General features: G+C 36.6%; 2 protein-coding genes across 3 annotated transcripts; one reads left to right on the top strand and one right to left on the bottom strand.

The window, feature by feature from the left end:
• Nucleotides 1–137: 137 nt before the first annotated feature.
• On the bottom strand, nt 138–6,204 carry LOC133838625 (allatostatin-A). Of its 2 annotated transcripts, none has more exons than XM_062269786.1 (3): nt 5,983–6,204; nt 674–1,120; nt 138–603 (listed from the first exon to the last, which is right to left on the bottom strand). In XM_062269786.1, the coding sequence occupies exons 2-3, from the start codon at nt 1,068–1,070 to the stop codon at nt 533–535; spliced, it is 468 nt and encodes a 155-aa protein (XP_062125770.1). In that variant the 5' UTR covers nt 1,071–1,120; nt 5,983–6,204; the 3' UTR covers nt 138–532. The 2 variants fall into 2 exon arrangements, with proteins under 2 accessions (XP_062125770.1, XP_062125769.1); XM_062269785.1 differs by having other exon boundaries at nt 674–1,153; nt 5,983–6,203.
• An 8,228-nt stretch (nt 6,205–14,432) lies between these two features.
• On the top strand, nt 14,433–15,293 carry LOC133836499 (uncharacterized). The gene has a single exon (XM_062267024.1). It carries the CDS (start codon nt 14,881–14,883, stop codon nt 15,133–15,135), a length of 255 nt encoding a protein of 84 aa, XP_062123008.1. The 5' UTR covers nt 14,433–14,880; the 3' UTR covers nt 15,136–15,293.
• The last annotated feature ends 4,910 nt before the right edge of the window (nt 15,294–20,203 follow it).

Raw genomic sequence — 20,203 nt, forward strand, 5'->3', positions numbered from 1 at the left:
GTATAATTGTTTTTTTAAGTATAATTATGCCCCATTAAAATGTATTTATTAAAATATGATTAGATCGAATATGTAGTATATAATTGAATAGTTATGTACGTTTATATATTCTGTCATCATTTAATTGCACATGCCAATTGTTTTTGTTTATTTATGTTTTTTTCTTTTTTTTCTAATTTTTTGGTTTTTCAATTTTCTTGGCTCCATTTCTTGCTTTTAAAACAAAAATACTGCGCAGAATAGCGCGTCAAGTGAAGAACTTGACTTTAATCGGTATTCGTTCATACTAATAAACTGAATTGAATTAAATCGGTATTCTTTCATATTAATATACTGGATTTAAAGATATCTTTTTTGTTGTACCTTAGTTTTCGAATTCAATTTATGGTTGACTGTGATGCAATTCAAAGCCGTATAACAACAATTTTCAGTAATGGTCAAAGTTTACTTTGACCGTCACAAATGGCATACTGCTGGAATAGTGATTTGTATATCATCTGTGTTCTGTTTTTGTGTTTTGGTGTGAGGAGCCTTAACGCCTACCCAGACCAAAGTTGAAGGGTTGTGGACGCGTTGTTCGCTTGTACTGTCGGCCGCTCCTACCTGCAAAAGTGAATGTATGAGTGTATCCACCATCAAATTAAGATCTGTCTACCCTCTACCCATTACTCACCTGCAGCACCCATAAAGCTGGATGGCAGCGCTCTATAGTCAATCTCATTATCCTGATCGTAGTCATAATCATTGCGTTTTCCTAGACCAAAAGAGTATGGTCTTGAACGCTTGCCCAGGCCAAAGTTATACACTGGCAGACGTTTCATTCCAGCGCCCCCATTGGTGTACATATAGGCACGTCGTCCCAACCCAAAGGCATAGCGTTCCACCCTTTTATCGATATCACCACCATTCTCTGGTCCATCCTCGACGGCACTCATCAGCATATCGTTTTCGCCATCGTCACCATTTCCAATTTGACTGCTGGGTTCTTGCGCCCCGATGGCCGGTGAACAGCAAACGTATCCTAGGCAATACAGCGCCAGCAGGAGCACTTGAGTATTTAGCATATTCATTGTCTTAGACGTGTCGCGGGCACGTGCCTCCTTTTTTCTGTGACTTGTGTCTGTAAGTTGAAGAAACGGCGACCAGTTGTCAACTGGCAGTTTGTATTTATTAGTCTCAAAATACGTATTAAATGAGAAACAAAATTAAATAATAGACCGACTAGAGAATATCTATTTGCGATGATCTTTTATTGAAGTTAAGTTGCGAGTAAAATAATTTTGTGAAATAAATTTAAAAATTGTTCATTTATTTAGTTGGTTTGACAAAACATATTATTTTATTCGATCTATCCTACTTTTATAAAGGCATTCTCGATATTGTCTCTATTTCGGATAAGAGTCAACGATAAGCCCTAGAGAAAGTCTATCGACTTATCTACATACACATTATATCAAATTGACAATCTTTGAGCTTTGACCTATTATTTAGTGCAAAGCTAAATAATGAGAAACAAGTAAGAAAGCTACAGTCGAGTGTACTCGACTGTGTGATACCCGCTACCCATTTTGAACTAAAGAAATATATTTTGCGGTATTTTTCTCAAAATATACATATATTATATATTATAAATTATATTATAAAAAGATTTTAGCAGACCTGCCCAAAATTTAAAAATATAATCATAATAATATTCGATTGTCCAAAATTTAAATGTTTCAATTTAAACAAATTTTTTGAAATGCATTAATTTTGGTATGTTACATACTTTAACATTACTTAACTGATACACTCTTCCATGACTCCACGCTCTTCAAGGAATTCTTACTTAAACAAACGGAATATATACATATAAATATATATGTACATATGTATGTACATAGACATGTGTACTCGTGACGCATACATATGTCAAACGACAACAAATTTCCGAGCTTTGACAGACAAAAAATAGAATAGAGAAACGCATTGGAATGTTTAAAAATGTGGTCTGGCTTTTCAGTTAGCACAACACGAATTTGACGCTCAGGCTTTAAAGACTTTAAACTTTCACATGCAACAGACGAATTTTCTGCTAGCCTTGCAATCTGTAATTACCCCTTGCTTAAATTCATAAAAATTGAGTTTTGACCCGTGCCGTGAAATTTGCCATCGCTCTATTGCTTGACTGTTGATGGTAGTTGTCATCTTTACAGTGTCATTGAAATTGCTGAGTTGCTAAGTTTTTGCTAGAGTGGATTTAATCCGAGAATAATGCCACTGTTAAGTTTACAACAAGCTTTAAATTTCAACAAGCAAATACTACTCTGCAGGCTTCATTTGGAGCTGGAATTCAGTGCCTGCCACGGCATCTCAGGGCTTTGACTCTTGCAGCGGACTGTCAAGCATTGTCATTGCCGTCAATGTGTCGCTCCAAAGACGGACGTTAATTGAAAGAAGATAAGAGAAATAATAATGACACCCTTTATTGTTATGTTTGCAAAAGCGCTGACTGCATTTCCACTTCCTGACCGTATTTGGTGCAATGGCCAAGTCAAGTAGACTTAGACCACGTAGCGCCCATTCAAGCAACTGCGACTAACTGAAGCGCTTTTAAAGTTTTCTTAGACAAACCACTTGGTGTTTTCTCAGGCAAATTAAGTCGCCGCTGTTGCTGTCGCTGTCGTTGCCGCGCGAAGCATTTTCCATTAGTGTCTTAATACCAAATGGACTTAAGAAGATTTATTTCGAAAGCCAATTGATGCCATATTAAATTTGCAGTTCGCGTTTTCACATTTAATAATATGCAAACAAAAAAAAAAATTCAATTACACGAACCTTATTAGTTGAATAGTAACACACTTGCACACTCAACACCTCATATGCGCTTCGTGTTATATATTGCGTATACGCAATGCTGGCTGTCATAAATTATTGCTTGCATGTGCAACGCAGCAACAAATCATGCAACAGGTTACACACGCTACACTAACCACCGCAAAGCAAAGCGTTCAAGTTCAAATGCCACCTTTCATGCCATGATTTACAATCATGGCAGCGACAACAGCTGCGAATTTTCCACGAGCTCTGTTGATAATAAGCGGAAAATCGTCACATTCGTTAGACTTTATCATGCGGCATCATGAATGAGTACATGGACATGGCCGTGGCCATGGCCAGGAACGTAAATGTGGACAAAACACAATCGTAAATCTGAAAAGCGTAACTTCTTTTTGAACGCATCATCTCCAGCAATAAAACCTTGTTTGTTTGTCGCCACACCATATTGAAAACAATAAACCCTTCTTCGCTCAGTGCAAATGAGACTTTACTCGTTGCTGCCGCCGCCGGCAAGACAGCATTATCTCTTTATGAATTTATCGTCATAACTTTTGTGGCCTGGTCTGGCTTTCTCATATCCGTCACGACGATTAGATTGCCCGCAAGCAAAAATGCAGCGGATATTCAAAATGCTTCGTTGTTTTCTAATTAAGTTTGAAAACTTTGCGGTCACCGCTATGGCTACAAAAATTGCAATGCCTAGCAAATTGGCTAAAGCAGCAAGGCGCAAAAAAAAAGGTGAAAGAAAGTCAACTAACGAAAAGGATATGAGCAGCTTTGTTGCGCAAAAGAGAATGCCAAATAGGCAATTTTATTTGAAATATACGAGTCTGTTCTTCCTTTACGTTACATGCTTAGCCCCGGGTGAAGCTTCGCAAATAAGGCAAAAATAAGCTGTACACAATTGAAACACACGCAATTCGTGTATATTTTCTGTAAATTGAAAGCGGCAAAGCAACATGGCCCTTGGTAAGCTGCTTAATTAAGTTACGTTCAGGTAATGAAGTGGCTAACTTCTTTACGTCAAATTATGGCGGTTAAACACTGAACCTTTAATGAAAAGACCAACGGTTAAGTAACAACTGTTCTATAATAACATCAAGTTGTATTTATATTTATCTAATACTATACTATACAGGATACAGGATAAATAAACAATATGTTTACTGCACATCTTGCCCGCGGCTTCAAATTATACTTTCATATCCATCGGATTCCCAAAACGAAGTTTGTTTGTTTAATGTTTTGTATCTAGCTCTTTGACTATTTTTCTTGATATTTATTTAATTAAATTTTGATTGAGCCTTGTCTTCGGCTTGCCTTTTTTGTCTTCGTCCTTGTTGTGTGTCTTGTGAATGCTGTCACATGACAAGTTCGTCTCCATTCCCAACGTTCGCATTTGAATCTTTACCCCATATTGTTATTAGACGCTGCGAGCGATTGCCATAATCAATTTTATTTTTATATGCCTTAGCATTGAAATTACATTAGATTTCGTTTGTTTTCTTCAGATCTTTTTTGTGCGCTGTTTTCTACCAAATTTTTACTTTGATTGAAAGAAAATTGCATACTTATCAGGGCTATGGACAATATTGTTAGCGGTTTTCAGATTGAATGCTTTTAAAAACTCAATATTAAAAACTAAAATTATATTTATATTTAAATTTCAGCTATCCATAAGGTAGAATGGTATTATAAGTTGATGCCTCAGGAAATGTACGTGTATGAAGCAAGCAGAAGGAGGCAACTTCTTTGGTGAACAATCTGGTATATTTTAAACTCTATGTACTCTATATATTATGAATGTAGTACTATACCGATATACCAAATATTGTCATAGGTATACAGTAGAATCCGGTTATAACGACTCCGCTTATAGTGTCCGTCCGGTTATTGCGACGAAAACTCGATGACTTGGTTGGTCTCCATACAAACTTATATGAAAGGGCCTCTGCTTAGCACGTCTCCGCGTTTCAACCGGATATTGCGACGAAAAAAAAAACGAAATAGTGTCAACAAATTTTAGGCATCAAGAGATGCTGTTCGAAATGTTTGAATTTATCAGTGATCGGTAGTCTTGCTTGTGTTCGTAGGAGCGATACGAAGGTTCTTATATTCTCACTACTCTCTGTTAGTTTTAGCTGACGCCGTAGCTTATGCTAAGGAACATGCAGGTATACGATTTATTATGGAAAACCCATGCTATTAAATAAAATTTATAAATTTTTTTGTTTTGTTTAAAAATTAATTTGTTTTATCCTAAAAACCTATTACGAACATGACAACCATAAAAAAGAACAACAAAAAAATTTGTTATGCTCTTTTCGGGTCTTCCGGGTATAACGACGTAAAATCGTCGGTCCTTTGAAAGTCGCTATATCCGGAATCTACTGTATTTTTATCGGTATATTAAGTTCGTATATTTTTGAAATATAGTTGAAAACAGGCATCGCTTATCTTACAGACGAGCACACTCGACTAGTTTTCTTACTTGTTTTGGACGTATTTTGCTTGGTCTCTGAATGCTGCATTACAAATTCATCTTCATTGCGATATAACTAACATTTAGCTGCTGAAGTGGTTTAAGTTGTAGTTCAATGCAGTTTCATTTTTATATGAATTTGAAATTGAATGAAATGTAATACAAATTAGTATTTACATACTTGAGTCATATAAATCGCTTTCTTTAATTTCTAAAATTATTGTAGTACCAAGAATTGAAATTTAAAAGAAAACCGAAAATATGCGAGTATAGTTTTTATCGGTTCTTACAATAATATCCTGCAATCTCAAAATATACATATTAATGCTTTTGTCATTAACAAAATTTTCATTTTAATTGTGTAATTTGTGATTTTCTACAAAATGTATGCATATCTTTTCTCATTTAATTTCATATGTGTACCATACATAGTACTATATCTCATGAAAAATGCATGAATGCATATTTAATGCATATATAGTACATAAGAGTGACATGAAACAAGAATTTGTTCAAGTCTAATTTATAATGTATTAATAAAAATAACTTAGGGCATTCTATAAAGATAAATTATTTTTAAAAAATCATATAAAATTTTGTTTTTCTTAATAATTTAGATTAGCTGTAGGCGTGAAAATGAACAATAAATCACAAATGAATACACAAAATGTATGACTTACTCTTTGGGACAGAAAAGTGTTTGCAACTATTCGCGGATTACACTCAAATTACCGCCAAGACAATTATGATTTATGCACTGAGAAACACAGGAACACAAACACGGGCACAAATTCTCAAAAATGAGTAAAATATTATTTGCCGAAACAGGAACTTTCCTTGTCGTTGTTACTGCTGCACGTTGACAGATCAAATGTCGGTTAACTTTTGAATCCACAGGCGCTGATGCGTTCGTTTTTATATGAGCGAGCCGAGGGTTTTTCGCGCGTCGTTATCAGTGTTACGCCCACGAACAAAGCCAAACCCAAAGCAACAGAAACAGCAACAGACAACGACGAATGACGACAATCAGTGGTGAGTTTGTGGTGAGGCGGGCGGTATCTCACCACTTTTCGTCCTTACTAACACGACACGAGTCCTGGCTGTGTGTAACAAGTGGTCATGGCCATGTTGTGATTTGGTTTCTTAGCCTTGTGCATACATGCTTATGAATATTGAACGGATAACGGCTAGCAGCTACTTAATACGGTTAAATAACTCAAATGAATTTTGGCACAAGTGACTAAGTCCAAAAGTTTATACAAATAACGAAAATTTGAAGTTACACTTCATTAGAACAACACCGCTCCCATATTGTACGCAAGTACTACACAACACTAAGCACAAGTCAAATGCGGCGATTGTGTGGGTGTTGCATACTTTTAGACTCGTACATTATGCATACGACTATGTGAACAACTATTTCTCAATTTCATTGAAAAATTGTCAACTAGCCGAGCTGCGCATTAGTCAAATGCTGCGAACTTGCCGTTTGTCGTTTGCCTTTTGCCTGGCAGCCTTTGCTTTAGGTTTACTTTTTTTTATTTCTTTGTTTATGCGTTCTGTTCAGTTGCGTTGCTTTGTGGCTGGCAACCATCTGACAGTTTAAATGACATGCATGTTATTTGTTGGTCGGCATGTGCTTTCTTCGTTCTATCCTATCCCGATATGCGCATCTTTTAACTGTATCTGTAACATTTCAAAAGCCACGTCACGGAGTTTTGTGCGGCATGCCTCCGATTATTTATTTCCCTACGTTACAGGACCGGAATCGTTTCGTGGTTGACTTTAGCCTGCTCTCTAGTCATCTTAAGCATGTTGCCATTTTCACGATGAAACTTTACTATTGAATGCTTCGCGCTTACTTGCTGATTTTGAGTTTACCAGTGAATTCAATTGACCTTAAATGATATATTGGTTTTATAAAACTGTAGGAGTTCTTGAATATTATTATTTATTTACATGTTAATTATTATACAAAATAATATAATAACTAAAAGAAGGGAGTGCTAGCAACTAAAGCCATCGACTTGACAATTAATTTATATGTTGTTTAATAAGTTGTTGATATCTAGGAATTTAGTTAGTAGTTTAACATTATTGTGAGTAGGTAAGGTAAGAAGAGAGGTGGGTTGCATTTGGCCAAATAAATAGGTCTTGAATATATCACTCGAATACATTTATTTGTCCACATAAAATTAATTCTTCTTATTGACCTTAAACACCCTGCACTGGCTGTTTAATGTTATGCGATTTTTTTGTAGTAAACTACAAAATTTTGAGCTTATGTCATATGAAAACGGACTCATGTTTTTCGTCTTTGTAAGACATTTGATGACTATAGCTTATAGAAGCGATCAATTTTGATATATGGACTGTTCGGAAGATCCAAATATACCGAAGGCGATTTTTGAAATATCGATATATGTAGTTCTAGATTCAAAATATTCCAAATCGCTAATGCTTAGGAATCATAAATAATGTAGGTATTATTATTAATTAATTATGCACCAAAAATTATACGATTCTAGACTCAAAATTATGCTTGCTTTTCGATTTTTATACCCGCTATGGGTATAAAAGGGTATTATAACTTTGTTCCGGCAGGAATGCATGTAACAAGCAAAATGGGGCATCTCCGACCCTATAAAGTATATGTATATATTCGTGATCAGCGTTAACAGCCGATACGATATAACCATATCTGTCTGTCCTTCCGTATGAGCTGCTAGATCTCAACGACTATACGAGATAGAGATATATATTTTTATACCCGCTACCCATAGGGTAGAAGGGTATTATAACTTTGTGCCGGCAGGAAATGTATGTAACAGGTAGAAGGAGGCATCTCCGACCCTATAAAGTATATATATTCTTGATCAGCGTTAACAGCCGAGACGATATAGCCATGTCCGTCTGTCCGTCTGTCCGTCTGTGTGTCTGTCCGTCTGTGTGTCTGTCCGTCTGTCCGTATGAACACCTAGATCTCAGAGACTATAAGAGATAGAGCTATAATTTTTTTTCGACAGCATTTGTTATGTTTGCACGCAGATCAAGTTTGTTTCAAATTTTGGCCACGCCCACTTCCGCCCCCGTAAATCAAAAAAATCGAATAACAAGCGTAAATTTCAAGCTAGAGTTGCGAATTTTGGTATATACAATAATTACTATAGTAGTTATGATTCCTGAAAATTTAGTTGAGATCAGATAAAAATTGTGGAAGTTATTAAAGAAATACTTTTGTATGGGCAAAAACGCCTACTTACTAGGGCTTAGTTGCTTTGGCTGACAATCTGGTATATTATGCCGCCTATGGTATATTTTGAATGCTGTACTACATCGATATACCAAACATACCATTTAGTATATTTTTAGTATTTTTTTTAGTATTTTCGGTATATTTTGAAAATGATACCGCAATATTTTGCCTTTATTAAAAATGGGTAGCGGGTATCTCACAGTCGAGCACACTCGACAGTAACTTTCTTACTTGTTTTTTATACTTTTATATACACTTGTTATGTTTGCACACAGATGAAGTTTGTTTCAAATCTTTGATATATACAATAATACCTTTCGTTTCTGTGATTGTGGTTATTCAAAATAGGTAGCAGGTCGAGCACATTCGACTTTAGCCTTCTGACTTGTTTTCCATTAGTGTGGATGGAAGTGGGTTAAACCCCAAAGCCAAAACAAAAATCTGAAAATGCAGCGAAAATATTTGCGAATGACATTCATTAATTCTATAAATAGTTTAATGCCAAATCTGAAAAGAAATTTGCAGTGTTTTGCGATATTATGAAACAACCTTAAAAGCGTACTCCTAGGGTCTAAGTCGTGTGGACTGGATTTTCTCTGAAATATTTATTTTAGGTTTAAAGCAATTCCTATCGCGCACAACCTATGAAGGAAGATCTCATCTATAGCTGAAGTCAAAAAATTGATATAGTTATACCCGCTGCCCATAGGGTAGAAGGTTATTATAACTTTGTGCCGGCAGGAAATGTATGTAACAGATAGAAGAAGGCATCTCCGACCTTATAAAGTGTATATATTCTTGATCAGGGTCAACAGCCGAGTCGATCTAGCCATGTCCGTCTGTCCGTCTGTGTGTCTGTCCGTCTGCCCGTATGAACACCTAGATCTCAGAGACTACGAGAGATAGAGCTATAATTATTTTTCGACAGCATTTGTTATGTTTGCATGCAGATCAAGTTTGTTTCAAATGTTTGCCACGCCCACTTCCGCCCCCGCAAATCAAAAAAATAGAATAACAAGCCTAATTTTAAAGCTAGAGTTGCGAATTTTGGTATATACAATAATTACTATAGTAGTTATGATTCCTAAAAATTTAATTGCAATCAAAAACGCCTACTTACTAGGGGTCTGAGTTGCTTTGGCCGACAATCTGGAACATTGTGCCGTCTATGGTATATTTTGAATGATGTACTATGTCGATATACCAAACATACCATTTGGTATATTTTTAGTATTTTCGCAGTATATTTTGTATATTTCGAGAATAATACCGCAAAATATATTGCTTTTATTCAAAATGGGTAGCGGGTATCTCACAGTCGAGTACACCCGACTGTAGCTTTCTTACTTGTTTTTAATTGAGGATAGCTTTTATTCTTATACAATATAAATGATCTACCTTTATTAAGGCAAATAATAATGTCTCAGCAATATTGTAAGATATGTATTATTCTTGTCGTCATGGACTGATTTTTGGGGGTAAATAAAAAAAGTATAAGTATAATTGAAAAACTAAACGAAACGTGGAAGCCACTTAAGAGGAACACATAAATTTGCTTCCTTCACCATACCATACATTTCAAAGTATATCGAAGTAATACTGAACGTAAATTCAGTGGGTCCAAATTACCGTATAGAAGTCATAAGATATCAGCTATCAGCCATCAGCCATTGGCAATTCCCACCCGTAGAGCGCTTAACAGTAAATAGTTTAACAGCGTAATAGAAAAATCGCCAGCTAATTGCGAAATATTGAGAAAATAACGAAGCAAGTTTGGAAAGGGACCGACTTTGCAAGGGACTTGATGCTGAGGGCTGAACATGTTGTAATGTTGGTGTGAATGTGCGGCACCATCGCTAATTGATGGTGAAGCTCACAGCTTGAAATTATTTGTTCAAATCATGATGAACATTGAAATTGCATTGAGATTTGCGGGGCGTGTGCCATATAGTAGTGAGCACTTAGTACACATACCAAATACCAAATGCTTATGTAAGATGCATTTTTCTTTCATTAAAAAAAAAACAATACGAGTATGTAAAGCAGCGACGTCATGACGTCAAATGCTATCAGACCGTTAGGCTCCCACTGAACTCTTTGAGGTTGATGGGCAGTGCTAGCTTCATGTTTCAGCAGCAGGTGCTGCATTTTGCTCATTCACGACACCAAATCAAGTTGGTCGTAAATCTTGGTGTTGATTGTGAGTGCTGAGCTCATGATGAACTTTGAGTGGGCAGGAGTGTTCGCATACGCGTATCCATATTATATCCATAGTCATATGCATATCCAGATTACAGATCACAGATTACAGTCAGACCTCAGGGCTTATCTCAAAGGTGGCAGTATTCGGTGCGGTGTTCTGCACACCGGGACAGGTTAATAAATTTCCCACTTGGCTTGCGCCTGTGCGCTCTACTCATTTGCGATATGGTCTCAGTCCCGTGGCATATGGCATTGTCTACAAATCGAGGATATCTGACTATCCATAATATACATATGCACATATATGTATATGTAGTGGCAGTTGCCCAAAAGAACTGTAGGCCTTCGTGGTCAGCTCTCGAGAAATTTCAATTCAATTTACTGTTCCACAAGACAAGTTCAGCAATAAATCATAATTTTCAGCACCAGCTATGGCTGGGACCAACAAACCTGCACCAGAGCAATTCAAGCGGCAGGCGTCCAACCAGTTTAGCCCACACCTACTTCACACACACACAGACTCACACACTATGAGAGACTCACTTCTGCACATGCAGACAGTAGACTTCCCACCAAAAATTGAAACAAAAATGCATAAGCAGAAAAATAAACGTCATAGAAAACATTTTTTGTAGTTGTAAGATGACAAAGAACAACAACAGCAAATTGAAATCACGATTTTATTGCAGCTTTCGGCAATTTTTCCCACAACAAGTTCTGCTGGATTTTAATTGATTTGGCGTATGAGAAACATAGCAAACTATGCAAAATGTACTTGAGATCCAGATGAACTTATGCTGGTGTTAGATATCCAAAACAAACTTACAAAAAGTCAACATCTGTGTGTATATGTCAATATATTAATAGTAATTGTAAATTATAATTAGAACTCCAAAGGCTGACTATATTTGACTATACGTGAACACTTAGTACATTCATGCATATGTATGTATGTAGCAAGTACAAAGTACAAGTGTTTGGGAGTGTAAGTGTGATTTGAGTATGTGTGTGTCGGAAAGTAAAAAAAGAATGTTTTTTTGTGCTCTCTTTCATGCACACTGCGGCGTTGCTGCTGGTTTCTTCTCAGTGACACACTTTTTGAGAATGGGCTGCTAGTAGAGTCGACGTCAGAAGTAGGTGAACTTTCAGCGGCAACGGCTGCGTCGACTTCAGCATCTGCGTTTGCTCCAATGTTTGTTAATGCATGTATGTACGTATGTTTGTATTTATATGCATATACGATTACGTACACCAATCCGTTATCCATTCTTCGCTTCGCTGCATTGAAATTTCTTTTTCGCTTTCTTTTCGAACTCCACAAAGAGTCAAAACCATAGTTACTCACTCGCTCTCTCAATCTCTCTTTCCCTCTCTGCTTCTTTCTCTAGCAAGCGCTCTGCAAGTAGTATTTCTCTTCTGTAATTGGCGCTCTTAGTCTTTCTCATTTCAGCTGTCTGAATGTCGATCTACATACCGCCCTCCCTCTCGCCTTCTCTCGTTCTCTCTTTCCAGTACATGGTGACTGCTCTCGACACTCTCTTTCTGTGCTTCTGCCACCCACCGAAGGGGAAACTACAAATGTATGTGTGCGTGCTGAAGTGTATTATATGGGTCAACTTGAAGTTCTTAGAGAAAACTGGTAATGCCGCTCTACAGTCCACAAATGGACGAAAGTGATATAGCTACTTGGTCGGTCGAAAGCGAATGCGCTGCTGCTAGCGAAGCGTTTCAAATACACGTCCCCGATTACTTCGTCTCCCGTCAGCGTCGCATTCATTAGCCATGTTTATGTCATGCATTCATATTGCTAGTTGTGATCATAGAATCGTTTCGTTCTTCGCTTAATTGAAAAGAGGTCAGGTTCAATATTTGAATGCAATTTAGGGTTTCCGCCGCACAATATTCCATAAGCGGAGCAAGTGTATCATGGGCAAGGATCAACTATCAAAATTTCACTGGTCGTATTCAATTATGTAAATTAAACAACTCCAGCACACACATAGATACAAGTTTTTTGTCATTCCAAAATAATAGTATGCATGTACGGTATGTACATATACTGTTTATATAATGGCTTTATGGCTATTTGTGCTGATGCTGAAAGGTGAATGAAACTTGATGAATACCAGCAAAAACAAAAACAACAATCAACAGGTGAGTTGTTTCAGTATTCAGTGATTTTCACCTGACGGTGAGTTGGGTGTCTTGAGAAGCAAGCGGCAAGTCGCAAATGCGTGCTTTTATAGTTTGCTGTTGTGCTTTCCTTATGCGCTCGGAATTCGCAAATTGATATAAACAAAAACAAATATATAAAATCACAAAAATACAACACAATTTGCTGCCACACAAAAAAACAAGCAACTACAAGCGAAAAGATTACACAAGCACAGCGACGACGTTAGCAGCACAAATTACATTCAGAGAGCTTATGGTGGTGAGTTAGCAAGGGGAAACCAACTAAGGCCGGGACGAGACGGGAGTCCATTAGAAACTATACAGCAATCAAGAAAGCTCTCTTGCCCAGCTTCCAGCCGAAGTTGAAGCTCGCCAAGTGTATGCTCTCGCCGACGCTTCACCTCGTCGCGACGCTATATCATGCAACGTCACCGCCGCAGCAAGAGCAGCTTCCTAACGCACGATCTGCATCTTGGCACAGTGTACCAATATTCATTTGCAATTATATTTTAACAAATGAAAACATATCGTAAATTTTCAATAGTTGTAAAACTGTATAATCCGAAGTAATATAAATATAAGAATTGATTATCTATAATATAATACTATTTTATTATCTTAAGACAAATTATTACTAATCTAAATCTATGTATCCGGCTTTAATGAAGCAAGGCTCAATGTTCAATTGTTTCACCAGAAATTTACAATTTTTTACCTTAACGATAAATTAAATTATTCAAATTATTGATGTCTCTATTTAATATTATATATGTATGTATTGTAATATTAAACTTAGCTTAATATGTATTAAACTTAACTTTTATTTTAATTTATAATTCTTACTTTTTCAATTTATATTTCGTATTAAACTACTGTAGAATTATTAAATGCAATAGTTCTTGAGAGTATGCTAACCAGTGTGGATCAACTGCAAAGTGTAGAGAAATTTAATATTTCCTAACTGAGGCGCAGCAGTGGCAACAGCTGCATCAGTATTAGTGGTGAACAGCTATGATCGCAGCAGAAGCGGGTAGTCTTGTTTAACCCTTTATTTAGTTAGTGTTTTTAAGTTTTATACATATACAAGTAGAAGTGGTTAAGCATTAAAGCAATCGAAGGAGGCCAAATTAACAAAATCAACTAAAAAGAATAATAAAGAGATTTCTAGCAATAGGGTATCTCGTAACCGAGCTCCCTCTCTCTCTCTCTCTTTCTCGCTCTCTCCCCCTCTTTCTCTCTCGCACTACAAGAGCACTTTGACTTGTTTTTTTCATTTATATTTGTTGTGTCTGTGTGTGTATTTTAGCGCTCAGTTGGCTCCTATGTGGCTCACACCAGCTCAGCTGAAGTCTAGACTGTCGTTCGTGCTCTGCACACGCTCTCTTTGATACTCAGTGCTGTGCTCATCGCCGTGGCCGTCGTCGTCGCCGCCGCCGCCGCTGCTGCTGCTGCTGCTGCTAACTGGTAACGCCACAAAAACAACACCACAGTTTTTCGAAATTAGTTCTAGTGAGTCTGTGAAAGTGTGAGCGACTATCGGACGACGGCAACGGCAACGACAAGGACGGCGGCGAGTACAACACAACATCGAGGAGCAGAATTGACTTTACTTTGTTTCATGCACAATCGCGCGTTTACTTAAGCAATCCAATCCAACCCACATTCAAAACACAGCACTCAACAAGTGGATGAGTTGAACGGATTTCAAAGATCAACCGACTGGGCACAAAGACTTCATAAAATACGATTAATTTAGTGCAAAAGCTGCAAGTGACCTACCTCAGCAGCTTAACTTCATAAAGATAAAACGGTCTAACCACTGAAAATAGCGAAAAAATATCCGTCGATAAACTCGTATAGCTGAAGATCGACCGTCTGATTTAATAACTGGAACTGGAACACAAACACAAACACGACCACAGTCACGAACACGAACACGTGCAATATGTCACATCAGTGCAGCTGCGGTCGCGATCTCAACAACAACTATGTGTCCTATACGAGCGCATACGCCAATGCAAATGCGGGACTTGACCGGGACTCGAATGCAAGCACTAGCAACAAAAACAGCGCCTCACATCACACACAGCTGACGGCCAAGGTGATGTTCGGCACAGTGGGCGCTATCAAGGAGCTTCGCGATAAGGAACAACAACAAACCCGGCATGCGGCGACTCGCGCCGGCGAACGACGCAACTAATAGTGAGAGGACTAGGATGCTAATCTGGCGTGGACGTGGCTGCAACAGTTAATAATATCCGCCAGGAAAGCAGACAGTCAGGCGGTTAGACGGTCGACGGTTGTGTGATCTAAGTGCTGTGCGAAAATTCACAATATTTCTGTATTCACAAAAGTACACTTAATGTTGGATTGTACACTTATGTCGCCTGCCTACCGCGGTCGCGGTCTTGGGACCAGCCCAGGGCTCATGTTAGAGGCTTCAAAGAGTTTAAGGGGGCAACGCAATTGTTAGACAAGTGTGAAGAAAGATTTTAAATAAGTTACCATAAAGCAATTCACGAATCACATTCCGTGCTCTACGTTAGTTATTTCAATTTGAATACAAAAAAAATAGAACTCGTATCCTTGTCATGTCCAAGTCGAAGTTTACAATAAAACAAACCATGTGTCATCTGCATCTTTTTCGATATGTATATCCTTATTTTGTTATTATACACTGATTACCCATGACTTTCACTTACATAAGCTTCGATCACTTTCCTGATCATTTTCGGGAGAGAATATTGCTATATAAGTCTCAATGAAATGAGAATGAAATTATATTTGAAATATTATATTTATAAATTGTTTATGTTATTTATATATACATATGTACACATACACCCACAAAATATTTTTTAGTGCAATACTTTAGCTATACATACATATTCAACATGAATCTACACGTACATTCTGGACACCATCACTCCCACACACATACTCGCAGTTATGCTTAGCTTTAAGTTAATTTTACATTTAAGTACGTTGCTCTCTTTCATATAATTTACAACAAATTTTCGAGTGTGCCTCGTCACTTTTTTTTGGGGCTGCATCTCTAGAGACTTCCACAGATGTAGATGTTAAAGCAAGTGCCCAATCTCTCTTTCGTACACACAATCAAGCCCTTTATAAACGCTACAAATTGATAATCTGTTATACTTTTATTACTTAAGGCACAGCAATCTGAATTCGTCTTAATAAATGAAATGGAAAACAATAATTATAAAGCAAATCACATACAAGTTGCTTAAGGGACTTTTAGTAAAATTCGAAATGTATCGTAACACAATTTCCTTATTTCATTGTTCATGGAGTTTAAATAGCTTACTCACTGAGCAGAAAATTTAGCAGGAACTTGGAAAGTGAGTGCATATACTGTATGTATGTACATACCTATATCTGATAACTACATTTGTATATTGTATTCAATATAATTTATAGTACTACATACTGTACTTGTGCGTACAGTCTACTTATTTATAACGTTAAAAATTACGCAAAACATAAGAATCACAAGATATGCAAATAAAATTTCAAAGTTTGAATCATATAAAAATTGTTCGTATTTGAATTGTACATACAAAAAGGGGTAAAAGCAAAAAAAAAATAGAATCGAGAAATAAATCGTGGGTGTTGTCCAAGTCCATAGCCGACCGTTTCGATTTCCATTGTGGTTGTTGAATGGTGCAAACCTTTTTGCCGAGTGTGAAAGTAAAAACCGCACAGCAGAAAAGAAAAAAAAACAAAACATAAAAAGCATAAATTATAAATTACAATACAAAAAAAAAAAAGACGCGAAATGAAAGCGAAGTCTCAAAAGCTATCTTAATCTCGAACTCAATCTCAATCTCATTCGCAGTCTGTCAAATGCAAAGGTATTGAATCAATCGATTCTTTATTCAACCCACTGTCGTGGCTCTCACTCTACGTTAGCGTCCCATCTAACATAATTATGACTCCATTATACCAGCTGCTTCTCAGGTGACGAACAAGCATGGATAAATGCGAGTGCGTTAGTGTGTTAGTATTTACTGATTCTTACGCTAGTGCTCGTAACAGTGACCCAGTCTCATTTGTTCTTTACAGTCTGCTTCTGTCTGCTCTTTTGATTCTCTACTACCCTCTTCTTCTTTGATTTCAGTTTCTACTACGCCGACCTTACTATTTCAGACTTCTATAAGCGCGATGTAGATATGCTATAGATCCAGAAGCAGTCGTAGAGCCAGCTGTCGTCTTCATATATCTACGTAGATGTATGTATGTATGTATATATGTATTTGTATTGTCCAATTCGAATCTGTAGTTGGATCCACAGTCGTGCCTGCAATATTTGATTTCGTTTCGGTTTGTTTAGTTTACGCCTACGTAGTCTGTTTCCTCTCGCATTCTCTCTGTGCTCTTTTTATGGACCAAAGACAGATGTGTTTGTTGTTGCTCGCATTGCTCGTTTTTTCTCTTTTCCCCTTCCTGATAGCGCACTCAGTTCAATTGAATCCAATCACACAAATGCGTGGCGTATGCCATGCACATTTATATGCTTACGTATACTTAATTTAAGAGGAATACTCGGACATACATATGTATGTATGTACATACTACGCATATGTGTGTTTATATTTTACATACTATAAATACAAGCCAAAGGCTTAGAACTCTTGATCGCGGCACTTTAATTTGTTTTGTTTGATGTAGCAGTTGCGATCAGTTGGTGTAGATCACAATGGGGGTTACATGTATACGAATATAGTACATAAGTGTAATAATAAATTGTAAAAATATTGCTAGTATTTACATATTATTAGGCACATACGCCAATTACAGACAGAGTTCATTGAAATCCAGACCTTTTTACACGATTATGATGAGACATTTACTGTTTAATTTATGAGGTGTACTTTTAAAAATCGCTGTTTCTGTTCTCCTGCCTCGACTGGTGAATCGATAGTTAAAAGTAAAAGCATCTTTGCTCCATGTGACTTATCGGGTGACCAGGGTATAGTTAGTTTGAGTTACTTAGCATTCGAATTATTAGCTTGAGTATAATCAATCAGTTGTGAAATGAGCTTCGAAATTTGGTGACACCATTGCTTCTCGTCGTACACACGAAAATTAAGGTGATTTTTAGGGTTAATTATCTCTTTTGATAAATCTAAATATTTAGTGTTCTCTAACATTAGGTAGCGAGTATCTCACAGTCGAATACACTCAACAGTAGCTTTCTTACTTTTCTGTGACAAGAACTTTCTCTTCTAATTGAAAGCAGTTCGATGTGTCGCACGATAAGCAAGTTGCGATGCAGACAAGAGCTCAAGTTTGTTGCTGAGGCGAAGCACGGTCAAGAGCAAGAGCATGGTCGTAACATCTTGGGAAGAAGACTATGAATGGGGATGGGGCTAAGTATCCAAATGGGTTTCTTTTGATTCGAAGATTGACGATCGTCGAATGAATGACTTTTTGCAGCCCCGGGCTATTTTATATCTCAATTAAAAAAGTGAAGATTCAAAAAAATCACAGCTTATTGACGATGGATAACTCAGTTGGCGGCGGAGTCAACGGCGGAGATAAGCGCCAAACTTAAAATAAATAATAAAAATATAGAAGAGTGGAAAAAACCGCTGTTTCTACTAGATGGCAGCAACGGTGCTAGTCTCATTGAACAGTGAGAACTGGTCGCTCGTCTGGAGCTCTTGGCGTTGATTTTTTTTCGGTGAGCGACGCCGTGAGTTGTGGAAGCTGGGGCATGTCTTTGACTCAAGCTACGTTTGTGGCTCTGTTTCTGACTGGCTTCAGTATGTCGTCTCATCGGTGTCTTTTGGCTTCTAATGCCAGCTGTAAGCTGAGAATCGATTTAGTTCGGTTTACGGCGATCGAAGATACAAACGCGAAAAGTTTCTATTTTGTGCTGCGCATAGCATTTAAAAAATTCAGTGTCAAGTAACCGGAAAGCAACAACACGAGCATTATTTATTTTAAACTCTTCCTTTTATTATTTAGTAAAAAGTCAAAAGACGTTTCTTAATAATTGTATCAGGTGTAATTCATTTTGATTGGAAATAGTGCTTCTGGTAAATGAACTATGTCCATTCCGTAAAATTGATGCCATTCCTTCAAGGAAAAACGAACTGATATAAGAGGACATCATGCACTTCTATCTGTTCTCAATAAAAGCAAAACTGTGCGGTATTAACATGTAAATACGCCGAAATATATTATGGACACAACTTCTTGTCTTTTACCTCTGATCACGAATAAATATACTTTATGAGACTCACAGAAGGCTTGTTCTGCTTGACACAAAGATTTAAAATATATCAGTAACAAATATGTTACATATATATACAATTATTTCTTGAATCACAACACAGTTTTCGGGAATCATAAGGAATCAATATAATTGCGGTAGGTTTAGAATCTTAGAAGATTATCTTATGACTTACATGATATTGTTTATGTTAAACAAACAAAAAATATGTAGTAATTATTGGCATTATCGCATGCCTTCGTAGTAAGTTTATTGTTAATTTAAGAAAGTTAAGAAAGGTGGTACTATATGTAATGTCTATAATATGAATGAATATATATGGTAAGAACAGTGAGAAAGAGCATCAAAATTAAAGCAAAATTACATTACATTTCAACAAGTCATCATATTCCTTGAATTCATTCAAAAACTAAAAAAGTATTCTTGCACAATAATTATATCGGAATCCGTTCAAAGCAAAAATCATCGAAAAATTACCTAAATTATACATTTTTATATATGTAATATTTATATAATTATTTTATTTGAATTCTGCCTTATTCTAAAAGAATTTATTATTTTTCAATTCAAAAAATTCAACGCTAATGCCTGGAGATTATACTGAAAAGACAAATTTGGCAAGCAAAAAAAAAAAAATATATATATATATAAAATACATTAGTATTTTAAGTCGGTATATTTTAACTATAATACCGCACTGTTTTGCTTTTATTGAAAACGGGTAATAGATATTTCACAGTCCTCGACACTAGCTTTTTTGCTTGATTTTGTATTAACAAATTTACTCTGTAAAAAACTTAAATCTAAATTAAAGCTTCAGATTAAGAGCTTAAATATGAATTGAAAATATGAATTTGGGGCTATGGTTCGAGTTAAGAATCCAGTAATAGGGTACCTACCCAAGGTACACAAAAATCGTGGTCCCTTTAACCCTTTAACACACATAGCTTCTTCTGATACATTACCTAAGTTTTATTATGAAATATGTAAATAAGAAAAGTTATTG

The sequence above is a fragment of the Drosophila sulfurigaster genome, chromosome 2R, assembly GCF_023558435.1.
Source record: "Drosophila sulfurigaster albostrigata strain 15112-1811.04 chromosome 2R, ASM2355843v2, whole genome shotgun sequence".
Taxonomy (NCBI): domain Eukaryota; kingdom Metazoa; phylum Arthropoda; class Insecta; order Diptera; family Drosophilidae; genus Drosophila; species Drosophila sulfurigaster.